This window comes from Taeniopygia guttata, chromosome 15 (assembly GCF_048771995.1).
Source record: "Taeniopygia guttata chromosome 15, bTaeGut7.mat, whole genome shotgun sequence".
Taxonomy (NCBI): Eukaryota; Metazoa; Chordata; class Aves; order Passeriformes; family Estrildidae; genus Taeniopygia; species Taeniopygia guttata.
This window is the reverse complement of record NC_133040.1, coordinates 1,432,197-1,445,053: the sequence shown is the minus strand read 5'-3', so window position 1 is coordinate 1,445,053 and position 12,857 is coordinate 1,432,197. Positions and strand designations below refer to the sequence as shown.

The 12,857-nt window shown below is 48.6% G+C and overlaps 1 protein-coding gene across 1 annotated transcript; it reads right to left on the bottom strand.

The window, feature by feature from the left end:
- Window positions 1-1,836: 1,836 nt before the first annotated feature.
- On the bottom strand, window positions 1,837-12,445 carry LOC115497391 (acyl-CoA dehydrogenase family member 11-like). The gene is given in 8 exon segments (XM_072936152.1): window positions 1,837-2,771; window positions 6,159-6,268; window positions 6,271-6,291; window positions 6,680-6,797; window positions 7,821-7,920; window positions 8,529-8,664; window positions 8,667-8,760; window positions 12,059-12,445. Coding segments are annotated over 8 exon segments (1,119 nt in total). The 5' UTR covers window positions 12,353-12,445; the 3' UTR covers window positions 1,837-2,525.
- Window positions 12,446-12,857: the final 412 nt, after the last annotated feature.

Here is a 12,857-nt window from a genome sequence, read left to right as displayed (position 1 = left end):
TATTGTGGCAAGCATATTTCTCTCTCTCTCAGGATTTTTCATAGAGGTGCACGGAGAGAAATGAAAAGAAAATAATTTCTATTTCTGCTCCTTGTTTTCCCATGTGCAATGTGTTTGGAGAATTGTTTACCTGGAGGGAGTGCTTGGCTGCATCCTGGTGAGGATTGTTTGAGCCTGATGGCCAATCCAACCCACCTGGGGCTGGACAAGAGAGAGGGTCACGAGTTGTAGTGAGTTAGATATGGTAGCTAGAGAAAGTAGTATGTGGTTTTAATATCTTCCTTTAATATGGTATATTAATGTATTATAGCATAGTTATAATAAAGAAATCATTCCACCTTCTCAACTGGAGTTGGACATCATCATTTCTTCCTACTGGGTTCACCTGCACTTTACAATAAGTGGTGACCCTCTGATGTTGGATGAAGGTCCAGGACCTGGATCAGTCTGATCGGCCCACAGCCGTGGTTGAGCACGAGAGAGGTGGTGAGCCCTCTTGCAAAGGCGTGTGCGGAGTCCCTGCGAGGGATCGGGAAGACAAGGCACCACTGGGATCCTCTCCAGGACCAGCTGCAGCCCCGAGCAGTTTGCCATAACTGGACACGTCTGCCTTCCTTTGAGAGGTGCTGATTTTCTGATAATAGTACTGCACCTGACCTGGGGTGGATTTTAACTTTGGGAAGAGATACCTGCAGATTTGAGCACTCGTTTTTATTGTGTGGATGGCCCTATGTTAGCCGTCTGGAGAGGTCTGCTTCAAAAACATGGACTCTGTATCTCCGAAAATGATTTATTGGAGTTTCTTGAATTTGCAAATATTCCTGTTTTTCTCATGGATGTGGCTTTTTCTCTGGATCCAGAGGCTTGGAAATCCCTGCGTTTCGCCATTGCGCTGGGCTTCAGGCGAGATGTCCGAACAGTTCGGTACCTGGGAGTTTTTGTGAAGCTTTTTCAGATAGTGCAGGGACGGACCCCAGTGAGCACGTCTGAAGTGGGTCGGGGGGAGCCCCTCACGCCCAGCGGGGGCCCTTCATCCCCCTACCACAGCCGGACAGAGACCAGTCTGTTCAAGGACACACTTCGCTGCTATTCCCCCGCGCACAGGGCTAGGGGGAGAGCTTTTCTCTACGGCTCACAAGTTCTTTTCTGCTTCTGCACAAGTGTAGCCCATTCCACCTCCTGCTCCTCCTGCAGCCTGAGTCTCCCTTCCTGCTCTCGGAGGGTGCTGAGCGGCTCCAAAAGCGGAGGCGCCGCTTCTCCCGGTCCCCGCACCGGCCCCGCTCGCTGCCCCAGCCGGGCCGGGGCTGTTCCCGGTGCGGGCTGCGGTGCTGGAGGAGCTCCCGGCCCGCTCCGCCGCTTTCGGCTGCCCTGCCAGCCGGTTCCCCGTGTGCTGCCGCCGAGAAAGTGAAGGTTATGTGTCGCCCTGATTCTTGAGTTTTTCTATGTGGGAGTCCAGGGCTTCCCTCTGGCTGCCCTGGCAGGTCTGGGACCCTGGCAGGGGTCAGGAACCCCCCTGGACAGAGCCCCGAGAGACACTGGCTGTGATCTCTGGCCATGGAAAAGAGTTTTCAATCTTACAGGATGAATTACAAGCTCTGAGTGTTTGATATCAGTAATAATTAAGTGTGGCACGGGTGCAAAGGTAAAATTTTAGGTTTCTAGATAAGGGGTTCAGAGGGGACAAGATGGAGGAATTGGGTGTGTCTTGTCCTTTTTCTCCTTCTTCATGCCCTCCATGTTTCACTGTGGTGTTGGTATTTTTCTGTTGGTTTAGGCTGGGGACACACTGTCCAACGTAGGTGACAGATATTGGCACGTTATTGTAAATCCAGCACAGGTAGTTTGTGGTATTTAATGTTTGTACCATCCCACTGAGGGCAGAGCCCCACACGCTGCCCTGCAGGACAGAGCTGCGGCAGGGCAGCAGAACATGTTAGAGATAAACAGAATAAACAACCTTGAAACCAGCACAGACCAATTATGGCTTCTGCTTTGGCAGCGGGGCAGAAAGAGACTTTCTACAATCTCGGAATCACCAATACCCACAGATTCCGACATTTCTAAAGCCTTCTGAGTTTACATTCTATTGGGAAACTTTCCCACACAGTTTCTGTAAATAACATATTGGTTTGCATTTCTTCATGGGGGTGGAGAGACTTGATGTACTAGTGGTTTGTCCAATGTCTTTGGAGAGGTGGCCCATTCACTCTCCAATCCACTGTCACCTTTGGAAAAGTATAAAAGTTGGAGTCAGAAAATAAACTTTCTCTTTTACCTTGCAAAGCAGCAGGTGGCTCACGTTGTGCTTTCTCGTGGTCTATAGCGACAGTTATGAAGTTGAGCGCCTCTCCGGGGAACAGCGTTTGTCTCAGTCCAGCTCTCGTTGGATGCGGATCCTCTGGCTCCGTGAGATTCCCACCGGGGCTCGGGGCCCCTCCCGATCATTCTGGGAATGATGCTGCTGCTCGTGAGCCCGGAGGAAATGGGGGTGGTGGTGGAGATGCCAGCCCAGCCGTGCCGGGGATCTAAAAAATCAACGTTTCTCTGGGAAAAACACCTTCCCTGCCGTGCCTGGGGCAGCTCTTGTGTCCTGCTCTCCTTTGAGGGGCGGGAGCAGCCGCGTCCCACGGCCGGACACGGTGCGGGATGGACAAACTCCTGCAGGAGCTGCTGTGACACCGGCCTGGCCCCCCGTGCCCCCCACTGCCGGGTTTGGGATCCTTGTTCCGGCCACCACCGCAGGGTCCTAAAACCTGCTGCTGCTGGGCATTCTGATTCAAGAGGAAAGAGAAAAAAATTCATTTAAATTAGTTTTATGATTAATTAGAGATGGTTGAAAGGACAAAAAGCAAAAAAGTGGTTGAATTAAGAGCTTTGCCCATGGTATTCCAGAGATTTTCTCAGTTTTTTGTTTTTATTTTTAATTTGGTGATGGTTTTTGCATCAGAATCAGGGAAGTTTGGAAAATTTTGAATTTAGAGATGATTTCCAGCTCTGCTCATTTGAGTTATATCAGCTGTTGCAGTCTCTGGGATGACATTCAGTGTTCTGGTGTTTGATAATTATATGATGTCACATTTGGTGGTTTCTATGGTTTTTAATTGGTGTTGGACTTTCTTCAGTTGTTCTGTTTCAGGATTCGGTAGTTCTCTGTTTCAGGACTGAGAAGGCCTTTTAAGGATGGCAAGATCAATATCTCCAGTCAATGGACACCTTTTCCTGAGACTCAGCTGTTTGGACTTTGGAACTTGAGCATTCTTTTCATCCTTGTTTGGGTTTTTATATTGTAAGCTTTGTTTTAGAGATTTGACAGAACTAGATGTGTTGCAGGTAAAGAATCTCCTTGAACATTCCACATCAGCATCTGATTTAGGTTCTGATTGACAATTAGCTAATTGATAAAGGAACCTCTTGAGATGTATTTGTTCTCTCTTTTGCAGAGGCCCTGCAAAACTGCACATGCAGTTTTTTATTTTATTTTTTATTTATTTATACTAAAAGGGTGATATGTGGCAAGCATATTTCTCTCTCTCTCAGGATTTTTCATAGAGGTGCACAGAGAGAAGAAAGAGAAAACAGTTTCTATTTCTGCTCCTTGTTTTCCCATGTGGAATGTGTTTGGAGAATTGTTTACCTGGGGTGTTGCTTGGTTGGATTCTGGCGAGGATTGTTTGAGCCTGGTGGCCAATCCAACCCACCTGGGGCTGGACTCTTTTGAACAGGGTCATGAGTTGTAGTTACATATGGTAGTTAGAGAAAGTAGGTTTGTAGTTTTAGTATCTTCCTTTATATAGTCTATTAATGTATTATAGCATAGTTATAATAAAGAAATCATTCAGCCTTCTGAACTGGAGTTGGACATCATCGTTTCTTCCCACTGTGTTCACCTGCATTTTACAATATTCTGCAGACAGAAATCCCTCCCAGGCTGCCTTTCCAGCACCCTGCTGCCCAAGGCATAAAGGAAAAGCTTAAACTGGCCAGGTCTGATTCTAATCAGAACTGGAACATCCACACTGCTGAGCCAGAGCGAGCCCCTCTCCCTGGACATGCAGCAGCCTCAGTGTGACACGGATGGACGGGAAAGGCAGTGGCATTACTGGAATTTGGAGACCTTGAAGCCAGCACTCACCCCCCTCCCCCAGCCCATCACAGCGTGATTGATGGGAGCACTGAGGAGCTCGTTAATTAATGAATCTCAGTACTATGCAGGTCCCTGCTCTGCATCACGGCGCTGTGCTCCCTAATTCTTCCCTGATTATCCAGTTGTTGAGCAGCTGGAGGAGCCCTCCCAGCTGCACCAGGGAGCTGCTCCAGGGTGCAGCACAGCACCTTTGTGGGGTGATTGCTTAAATTAGTGCTCAGTGTAAGACTGTGGAGGCTGCTTCTTGCCAAATTATTTTAGAGCCTCCCCACAGCTCCTTTATTTTCCCATCCATTACCTGCAGTGTCAACCTAAGCATCTGTTTGCCAACAACTGGATTTGCCCCCAGCAGATGTGCTCAGTCCTGCTCCTGAGAAGATCTGGCTTCTTGTTTGGTGGCCAATTCTTTTGAGGTATTTCTCCCTTCTCAAAAGTTGTCTGAGAGGATGGCAAGGGGACCCTCACCCCTGGAGGTCAGAGAGGTGCTGTGTACAGAGCACAGCTGAACTGCAGGGGTGAGATGGGACACAAGTTGCCATCTGCAGCCATTGTGAGAACTACTCAGGCTCTGGAAAGCTCTGTCCAGTCTCCAGTGCTGCAGGAGAGCAGTGTCCCAGACCCTTCCCTTCTCAAGGGGTCTGGGTGGGAAGGTGAAGTCTGCACACAACCAAATCCAGCACTCCAGATGCCAGGATTCCCTTGCTGTGCCTAACAAGATCTGGATTGCTGTGTCTGGATTAATAATGTCGCTCCTGAGACAACACCCTCTGATCCTGTCTCCTGTCCCCTTTTTGGGATGCACCAAGCCAGGGGATGCTCCTTCATGAAAACTCTGAGCTGCTTTGAACTCCTGTCACCTGAGCAGCTTTAAAAGAAGAGCCAGAGAACAGCAAATCCAAAGAGGCAGAAATGGAATTCCTTTGGCTCTTTCCATCTTTTCAGGGAATAAAAATAGAAAGTCATAATGCAGTAGATAGCCCTAGTGAGGTTCAATATTCAGCAGTCCTGTGGTGATTTTCCGGTTAAGAAACAAACCCACAAAATTATTTTGGATTCAGGAAGGTGAGTCACGTTAAAAATACACTTATTTTGGTACCTGTGTTGAGGAACACTGACAGTGTCAAGCTCCCCACTGCTGAGCTGAAAGCACACAAAGATCCCAGGATTAGCACTGCCTGCATCCTGCTTTTGGAAGAGCTATTTAAGGAGCAGAATTGTAAGACACAATTCCAATTGTTGGAATACTAAAGCTTTCAGTTTCAGCCTGTCCCCTGCAGCCTCAGCCAGGAGCACAAACCCCAAAGAAGGCTCTGCCAAGGTGGGTGGGTCAGGCTGAGCAGGGCTGCAGCTGTGGACAGAAACACAGCCATAACCTGCTCTTGGCAAGGGGTCGCAACATCTCCAGGGAGGAGTTGTTTGTTGTTCCCTCCCATATGGACAGCACCTGTATGGAAGAGCATGAGGGAGCCTTTGCAGTGACTGCAGCAAAGAAAGGGAATGTGAGGGAACAAGGACACAGGGCAGAAGTAAGGGAATACCAAGGATGTCTCCAGAGATGTCTTGTTTCACAACAACTGGAGGGGAGCAGTGAATCTCAGCTCCATTGCTGTGCTAGGGAACAGCCTCAGCACCAGGAACACATCCTGTCCTTTCCTGGGGGTGACTGGGCTCAGCAGGAAGGCAGTGAGGGAAGAGGTGCAACACCTGGAGTGAGCCTGGGCAGCCCAGTTCCCAGGGCAGGGGAACTCTTGCACACCAAATCTGCTCTGGCTCCTTGCAACCACAGCTCTGCTGTTGCCATCTTCCTCATGCCCAGCTTGTCCTTCAGCCTTTGCACCTGGGTGTTGTTCAGCTTCCCCTCCTCATCCCAAACCCTCAGGAGAATAGGGACAAGCCTCTGGAGCCCTGAGTACACCGCAAGGCACACAGAGAGGATTTTATTACAATGCAACAAGGAAGAAAAAGAATGCCCCTGCTCCTTCCCCTGGATCCCCATCCAACAGAACTGGTTTACCTGTCCTTCAGCATCTGCTATCCTGGCCAGGGTTAATGCTGTATCAGAATCAGCTGCTGATGTGAACCATTTAAATCCATACAGACAATAGGTGCCATCTGGCTGCTTCTGGCCACAGTCTTGGTGCCGTTTGCTGAAAAAGAGAAGAAAATTTCCTGGTTTAATGGGAACCTCTGTGTCAGTCAGTGCTGATTTTACAGTGTAAGCAGCAGCTCCTTTAAGGCACTTCTTGCTATGAAGATGGAGCATGGATGAGCTGTTAATCTCTTTCATTGACCCTTGATAAGAAATGCAGTGTGTATAATCCAGTTCTTTAGGAGTTACCTCAGCCAAGAACACAAAGGGCTCTGTGTGCAGAAGAGGACAGAGTTGGGTCTTTTGTTGGTTAAAAAGCAGAGCTGTGCAGAGGATTTGGATGACTTCTGCTGAAGTCCTAAACCAGTTCCCTGGCTTTTTAGGTTCCCCACATCCTTTGTGTTCAGTTCTCACTGCCACATCTGTTCCCACCCCACAGCACATACCAACATCTGAGCCACCCCTTCACTCCATCATCCACTGGCCAGAGGTCCAGAACTTCTCAGGGTCACGGGATGTCAGATGGTCAAAAGCATTTTTCAGAGATCCAGGAATATCCAGTGACTGTTTGAGGGGAGAGAAAATAAACTGAGATGATCATAACACAATAGTTGACATTACACAGTTGCCTTAACTGGTGTGGTTCAGGGCTCAGACAGGCCAGTCTGGAAGCCAGGTGGGTGTCCTGCACTGCAGAGGATCTGCAGGTGCTGCTGAGAGCCTGTGAGCCAGCACAGCCCCCACCAGCTGCTGCAGCACTTTGCAGACAGAAGGTGCAGACCTGTGTTACAACACAGAGTGCTAAGCATCCCTATCCCCTTGGATTTCTGGAGAGAGAGGTCTCAAACAAGTATAAGCCAGTTCATGTACACTGGATGTCACCAGCACCCAGAGAGCTGCAGGGAAGAGGGAACTGCCTTGTGCTTCTTTAGGTTTTGGTGAATTAAAATGGCCAGGGTTGGCTGCCTAAGGGATATTTCAATCCTACAGAGCACCTGAGGCAATGCAAAGGGGGTCACTAAGATCCAGAGCCAAACGTTCCAGTTGGTAAAGTCTTGGTGGTTTGGTGAATTTACATCAGGTATGGATCTAACCTATTATATCTAACTGCCACTCCACAAATATGGAAAAATAAATTGTCTTGTAGTAAAAATATATTCATAGGATCATAGAAATACAGAATGGTTTGAGTTGCAAAGGGTCCTAAAGCTCATCCAGTGCCACCCCCTGCCATGGGCAGAGACACTTTCTACTTCACTTCTACTAACTACTGCTCCAAGCCCTGTCCAACCTGGCCTTGGACACTTCCACTTGGGACACCTTTCCAGCTACCTGCAGTGCCACAGGTGCCATGTGCAGCAAAGGCCTTATTGAACACGGTGCTGTCAGTGAAAAGTTGGCGTGGGCACAAAGGCTTTGTACCTCACAGAGAAAGGCAGTGGGAGACAGAGCTGAGTCACAGAGCAAGGAAGGGCTGTGCCCAGAACCAGATGGATCAGTGCTCCTCCATCCTTGGCTGGTGCTCCTGCCTCTAACATGCAGTGCCAGGATGTGGGCTGCACCCTCAGGGACTAGCCAAGCTCATACCTCAATGACTTTGGCTGCCCCATCAGTCATGGCCAGTGGACAGCTGAAACTTCCAGAGGAGCTTGAGAACAAGTACAGTTTGACAGCCTGGTACAAGCAGCTGGGAGAGGGACAGACAGAGGGAAAACAGATGGGTTACACAGCAGCGCAACAGCACGAGGATAAAATATCTCAACTGGGAAGAGAGGAAAAATTACAGTCAGAATGGGTGAGGATCAGGCCATTTATTTCTGAGAGGGCAAAAACTGTTCTAGCCAGGAAGAGGGAAGAGAAGCAACAGAGTTTCTCAGTCCCAGTGGGACAGCCAGCAACAGGCCAGCTTGTGCAGTTTTTAACAATAAGAAATGTGGGTCTGCATTTATGGTCTGGAATACAAAACACCTGCAAGTGAAATCCCACATCTTTAGCTGCATTACAACTAACACACACAAAGCTGGAGTGGTGCAGGGAACTGCCAGGCCCCAGAATCAGGAAGGTGACATCAAAGAATATTATGATCAAGTGTGGGCCATTAGTTATGGCTTATCATTGGTGAGGTGGAACATTGCAGTGGACAGACAGAGCTGCTGGGGACAGTGGGAGGTGTGCTGGTGTCCGTGCAGCATCTGCTACTGGTTACACAAGCAGCTCAGTCCTGCAAAACGCTGAATAAACCTTGCTAAGAATAATCAGGAAGGCACTGAGTCATTCCCAATTTCCCCCAGTTACCTCCAATTGGAGTATCTTTTCTCATAGGCCTCAGCAATCGGCCCTTCTTCTGCTGAAATCTCCTTCATCCTCCTCCACGCTGAGCAGGTGTGAGTGTGATCCACGTGCTGCCCCCAAGCACTGTAGTGCCAGAACCCGGGGGGTTCAGCTCACATTCCCAGCTCAGAGGTTGGATCTTGGTCAGCAAGCAGTTTCCAAACCTCTCCAGGTTCTGATGCAGCTCCTCCAGGACCTGTGGAGCAGCAAGGAGAGCCCTTCAGTACATCTCAGCCCAAGTCCTAGCTAGAAGGGCAGAGGACTGACCATGCTGTCCTGCAATGCCAGTGGTCCCTTGCCACTTGGCCCTTCCATGCATTCCATAACACAGCATGACAGCTCCCTCAGCCTCTGCTGGCACAGCTGTGCTCCACTGACACTTTTTCTCTTTTTTCCCTCAAAATAATTTTTTTCAAGTTACTTTTGGCAGTGTGTCTGCATTTCACAAAAGACAGAAGCACTTTAGTGTCAAGGCTGAGAATGACACAGATGCACATGAGCAGGGAGGTTGGATGAGACAGTCTCCAGAGGTCCCTCAGCTGCTCCATTATTTACTGCTGGAGAAGAATGCCAGGGGAAAGGCTGCCAAAAACGGAATGCCTTCATCTGGACAGGAAAACTTCCACTGGGCTCAGCAGCTACCTGCCTGTCAGATTAGAAAAGGAGGGATGGGGCAGCCTTTTAGCTTCAGCCTGGCTCACAACATGTCTAGATTCAAATTCCCATCCTGCACCCAGGGATCCTTCCTGAAGGATCCTTCCTGAAGGATTCGTGTGCCCTCATTTCTGCTGGCTTTGGCTGACCTGGATGGAGTAATATGTCTGTTGTTAATGGAGGGAAACCAGCACTCACAGAGAAGTGGTTCATTCCAGCTCCCTCAGATCCCTATTTCAGGGTGACAGGAATTGCCTTTTGCAAGTTCTCTTCCATGTCTGTGAGCAAAGCCAAGTGAAGTTACCCAGATTTAAATAACCTGAATATTAGATGACTAAAATCAGTCAAGGAGGACCCAACCTCCAACCTGCTTGACCTCATTGGCCTAAACACATCCAAGACTGTGTTGGGGGTCAAAGAATCACCTGATTTGCTTCCATGAGAGGAATATTTTTTGCTGTTCTCTGCCTCTCAAGAGATGCTCATTCCCTCCTCAATAAAATAATGGAGGTGAATGCCATAATTGCTGCACCCAAAATCGTGCAATTATAAACCCCATTAATTTCTTGCTGATGAAATACAAACATGGCTTTTTCCTTTCCCTGACTGCCCCTGTATTAACCTTCCATTAATCTACACCCTGTGTGATTGATTCCTTTCTCCCTCTGTTATTCCACATGTGTGATGAGGATCAAACACACATTCTCCAGTTGCCACTCTGGAAGTCTCCATCCTCAAACCAGCCAGTTTTCCTTTAGCAGAACAGTTTTAAAAAGCACAAAACAAGCCAAAACCATGCACAAGAGTCTGTCAGCTGCTCCAGCTCATTCCACACCCATATCTGCCATGGGCGTGCACCTCCCATCTTTATTGTGCTGCGACAACAATTTGAAGGTTGTGTCCAAGGCATAACCCAGGAATCCGAAGTTCATGGACTTTGCTGAAGCACAAGACTCTTTGAACTGTTTACCTGGTGGCTTTTTGCAGGCAGAATAACATGAGTCTGCCAAGCAGATCTCTTGGTCTGAGTTCATACAAGGAATTCATGCAACAATCCCTTCACCATCATCCATATTTCCTAAAATTCCCCAACTGCTTTACTGGGAGCTCATGACCATACACTACCTGATAAATCACTGAATTACCAAAAAAAGAAGTGTTTATTTCCAAGGTGAAGTAACAAAATTAAAACTCCTACACTTTGGACTGCTGAACGTCACATAGAGCAGCCTCAGTGCTTCACAGAATGGACACTGAGATATGGAGAGGACAAAATCATTTGGGTTAGAGCTGAGGCTGCTGGGTGGTCTCGTTCACCCTATTCTGTCCTTTGATGTCCCAAGCATAAAGATATGGGAAATGTGCAAATAAATGCAGATTAGAAGTGCAAATAGGTATCCTTTATATTAAAGGATGTATTTTCAGGGCAGCAAAGCCTGACAGATCCCTCTTCACAACTCAGAAAAAGCAGGTGCTTCATTTGGTCTTCTCTTTAAATCACCTTCAAACAGAGAAAGAAAATTTTTGTGCCATTTCAAGAAAATTTCTGTGTTTGACGTGGAATAGCACAACAGGAATCAGCCTCCAACTTCGGTGGGACAGTCAGAGCTTCAGGGGTTGCCGCTGTCCTGGAGAGGAAGGTGTTCCCATGGAGAGCAGGCTCAGTGCTGCAGGCTCTCCTTCCCAGCAGCGGGGCAACACTGCCCCGCTGGGACGGAGTGCAGAAATGAAAGGAACGTGCAGCTCCCGGTTCTCTGGGAGATTTTGGAACCCCTCTTCTCAGTTTGGGGAAGGAGTGGAAGCAGACTTGTTGTACTGATCCTTTTATTCTCTGGGAGACCTGAATCCTGCTTCTTCCAAAGCTGCAGATTAGGAGCAGGACCTTCATGGTTACCCAAAGGCATTCTTTTCCTCTCTTCTCCTCTGCCAAGAAGGCCACAGTGGTGCTTAGGGAGGCCTCATTTCCTCTCTTTTGGGATGGTTGTGACAAGCTCCCAGCACTGCCACCACACTCTTCCCACTCTGTGTCTGCCAGGCCTCACGGACGTGGAGAGCAAGCAGGGTAAGTGGGAGCCTCACTGAAAGCCAGGTCCCCTCTCCTCTGATTGTCTGGTGGCTTTAGAAGTCATAGCATTGCTTCTGCTGGAATAAATCATGGGGAGAGGTCACACTCCATGAAAACTCCTCCCTGAAAAGTGGGAAGCACTTGTGGCCCTTGGGGTGGTGGCAGAGGCCAGCCAGAGAGGTGAGCCACCTCCTCCCAGGGGTTCCTGTAGGACTGGAGCTCAGAGCACAGACATCCAGAGCTTGGAGCCTGAACTCCCATCTGCACCCCTGAAATCCATACAGAGCCCTTCCTGGCTGAAGAAATAAAATGCCACCAACCTGTGCTAGGAGCAAGCAAGCCCCAAGGGGCCTTCCCACCCTCTTGAGTACTTGGCTGAGAACAGCCCCAGTCCTTAGGAATTTTCCTTAAAACCCCTCTTTCCCCAGGAAGAGAAGTGGAAGAACAAAGCAGAGTTTGCAAGCATCTTAGTCCGATTCCTCTCCCAGAAATTCCTTTCTCTACATGACCAGACAACAAATGCCCACACTGACAATTCCAAAACAGCACTGCAACACCCAGCCCAGTCCCAGGAGCCCACTGAGCCACTTGCTGTGTGTCCTGGCAGTGTTTGTCACCCCTGCTGTCAAACACAACAGGTTTCAAGGAATGCTGATAAAATTCCCTCCAGGTAAACACTCAAAGGCACAAAAAGGCTCAGACAAATGTCCAGTTCAGAGTCTGAAGCAGCAACTCGGCAGAGTCGTGGTGGGTACATACAGGAACACAAACTGACCTTGGGAGGAAGGTGTGTTTTCAAGTAACTCTGAAGCAAAGTGTTTTCCAAGTACTGGTTCCCAGTCTCAGGCTGCTCTTGGAAGAGGGCCTCTGTGTCTCTCCTTGCAAGGTGCATTTCCAAATCTTCTAACACTTGTTTTTCCTTCATGCTGGCCTGTTGCTCCTGCCCTACAGTCGTGTTGATTCCTTTAATACTCAGCATTTGGCACCTGCCCCAGGGCAGAAAATGACCTGATTGCCACAACTTGCAGGTGACACTGGATCTCCACCAGGGCAAGGGACAGACAAGCATGATCCAGCAAAGCCCTGGGGGTGACACCTATAGCTCTCATTTGCAGACACCCTTCCTCTCCCGACAGCAGCACCAGTCCTGGTTTGTTTGTGTGTTGTGAAATTATTCTAGTAAAATCAATGAGGTCTTCTCTCCTCCCTCAGGGAGGAACTTTCCAGCAGCTGTTGTTAACTGAACTAGGGAAAAGGTCTTGGGAAAGAGATCAGAAAACGGTCTGGAAAAACACAAGTGTGTTTGCTGTCCTATCAGCTGGGCAAACCATCATAACTGGACAGACTGGCATTTCCAGAGCTGGGGGAACTGGGAAGGGAGGGGTGTGCTCTCATGAGCATCCCCCTGAATTGCATGGAGTAGAGATGAAAAGGAAAAAATAGGTTTCCTTACCTGAAGGATAGATAACAAATTGCCTGGAGATGGGAAGGATTGGTTTAGGCAGATTATTCTGTAAATAAGATACTAGTGAATAGAGAACCCATCCTCCTTGCATAGGTTATGACACTGGCTC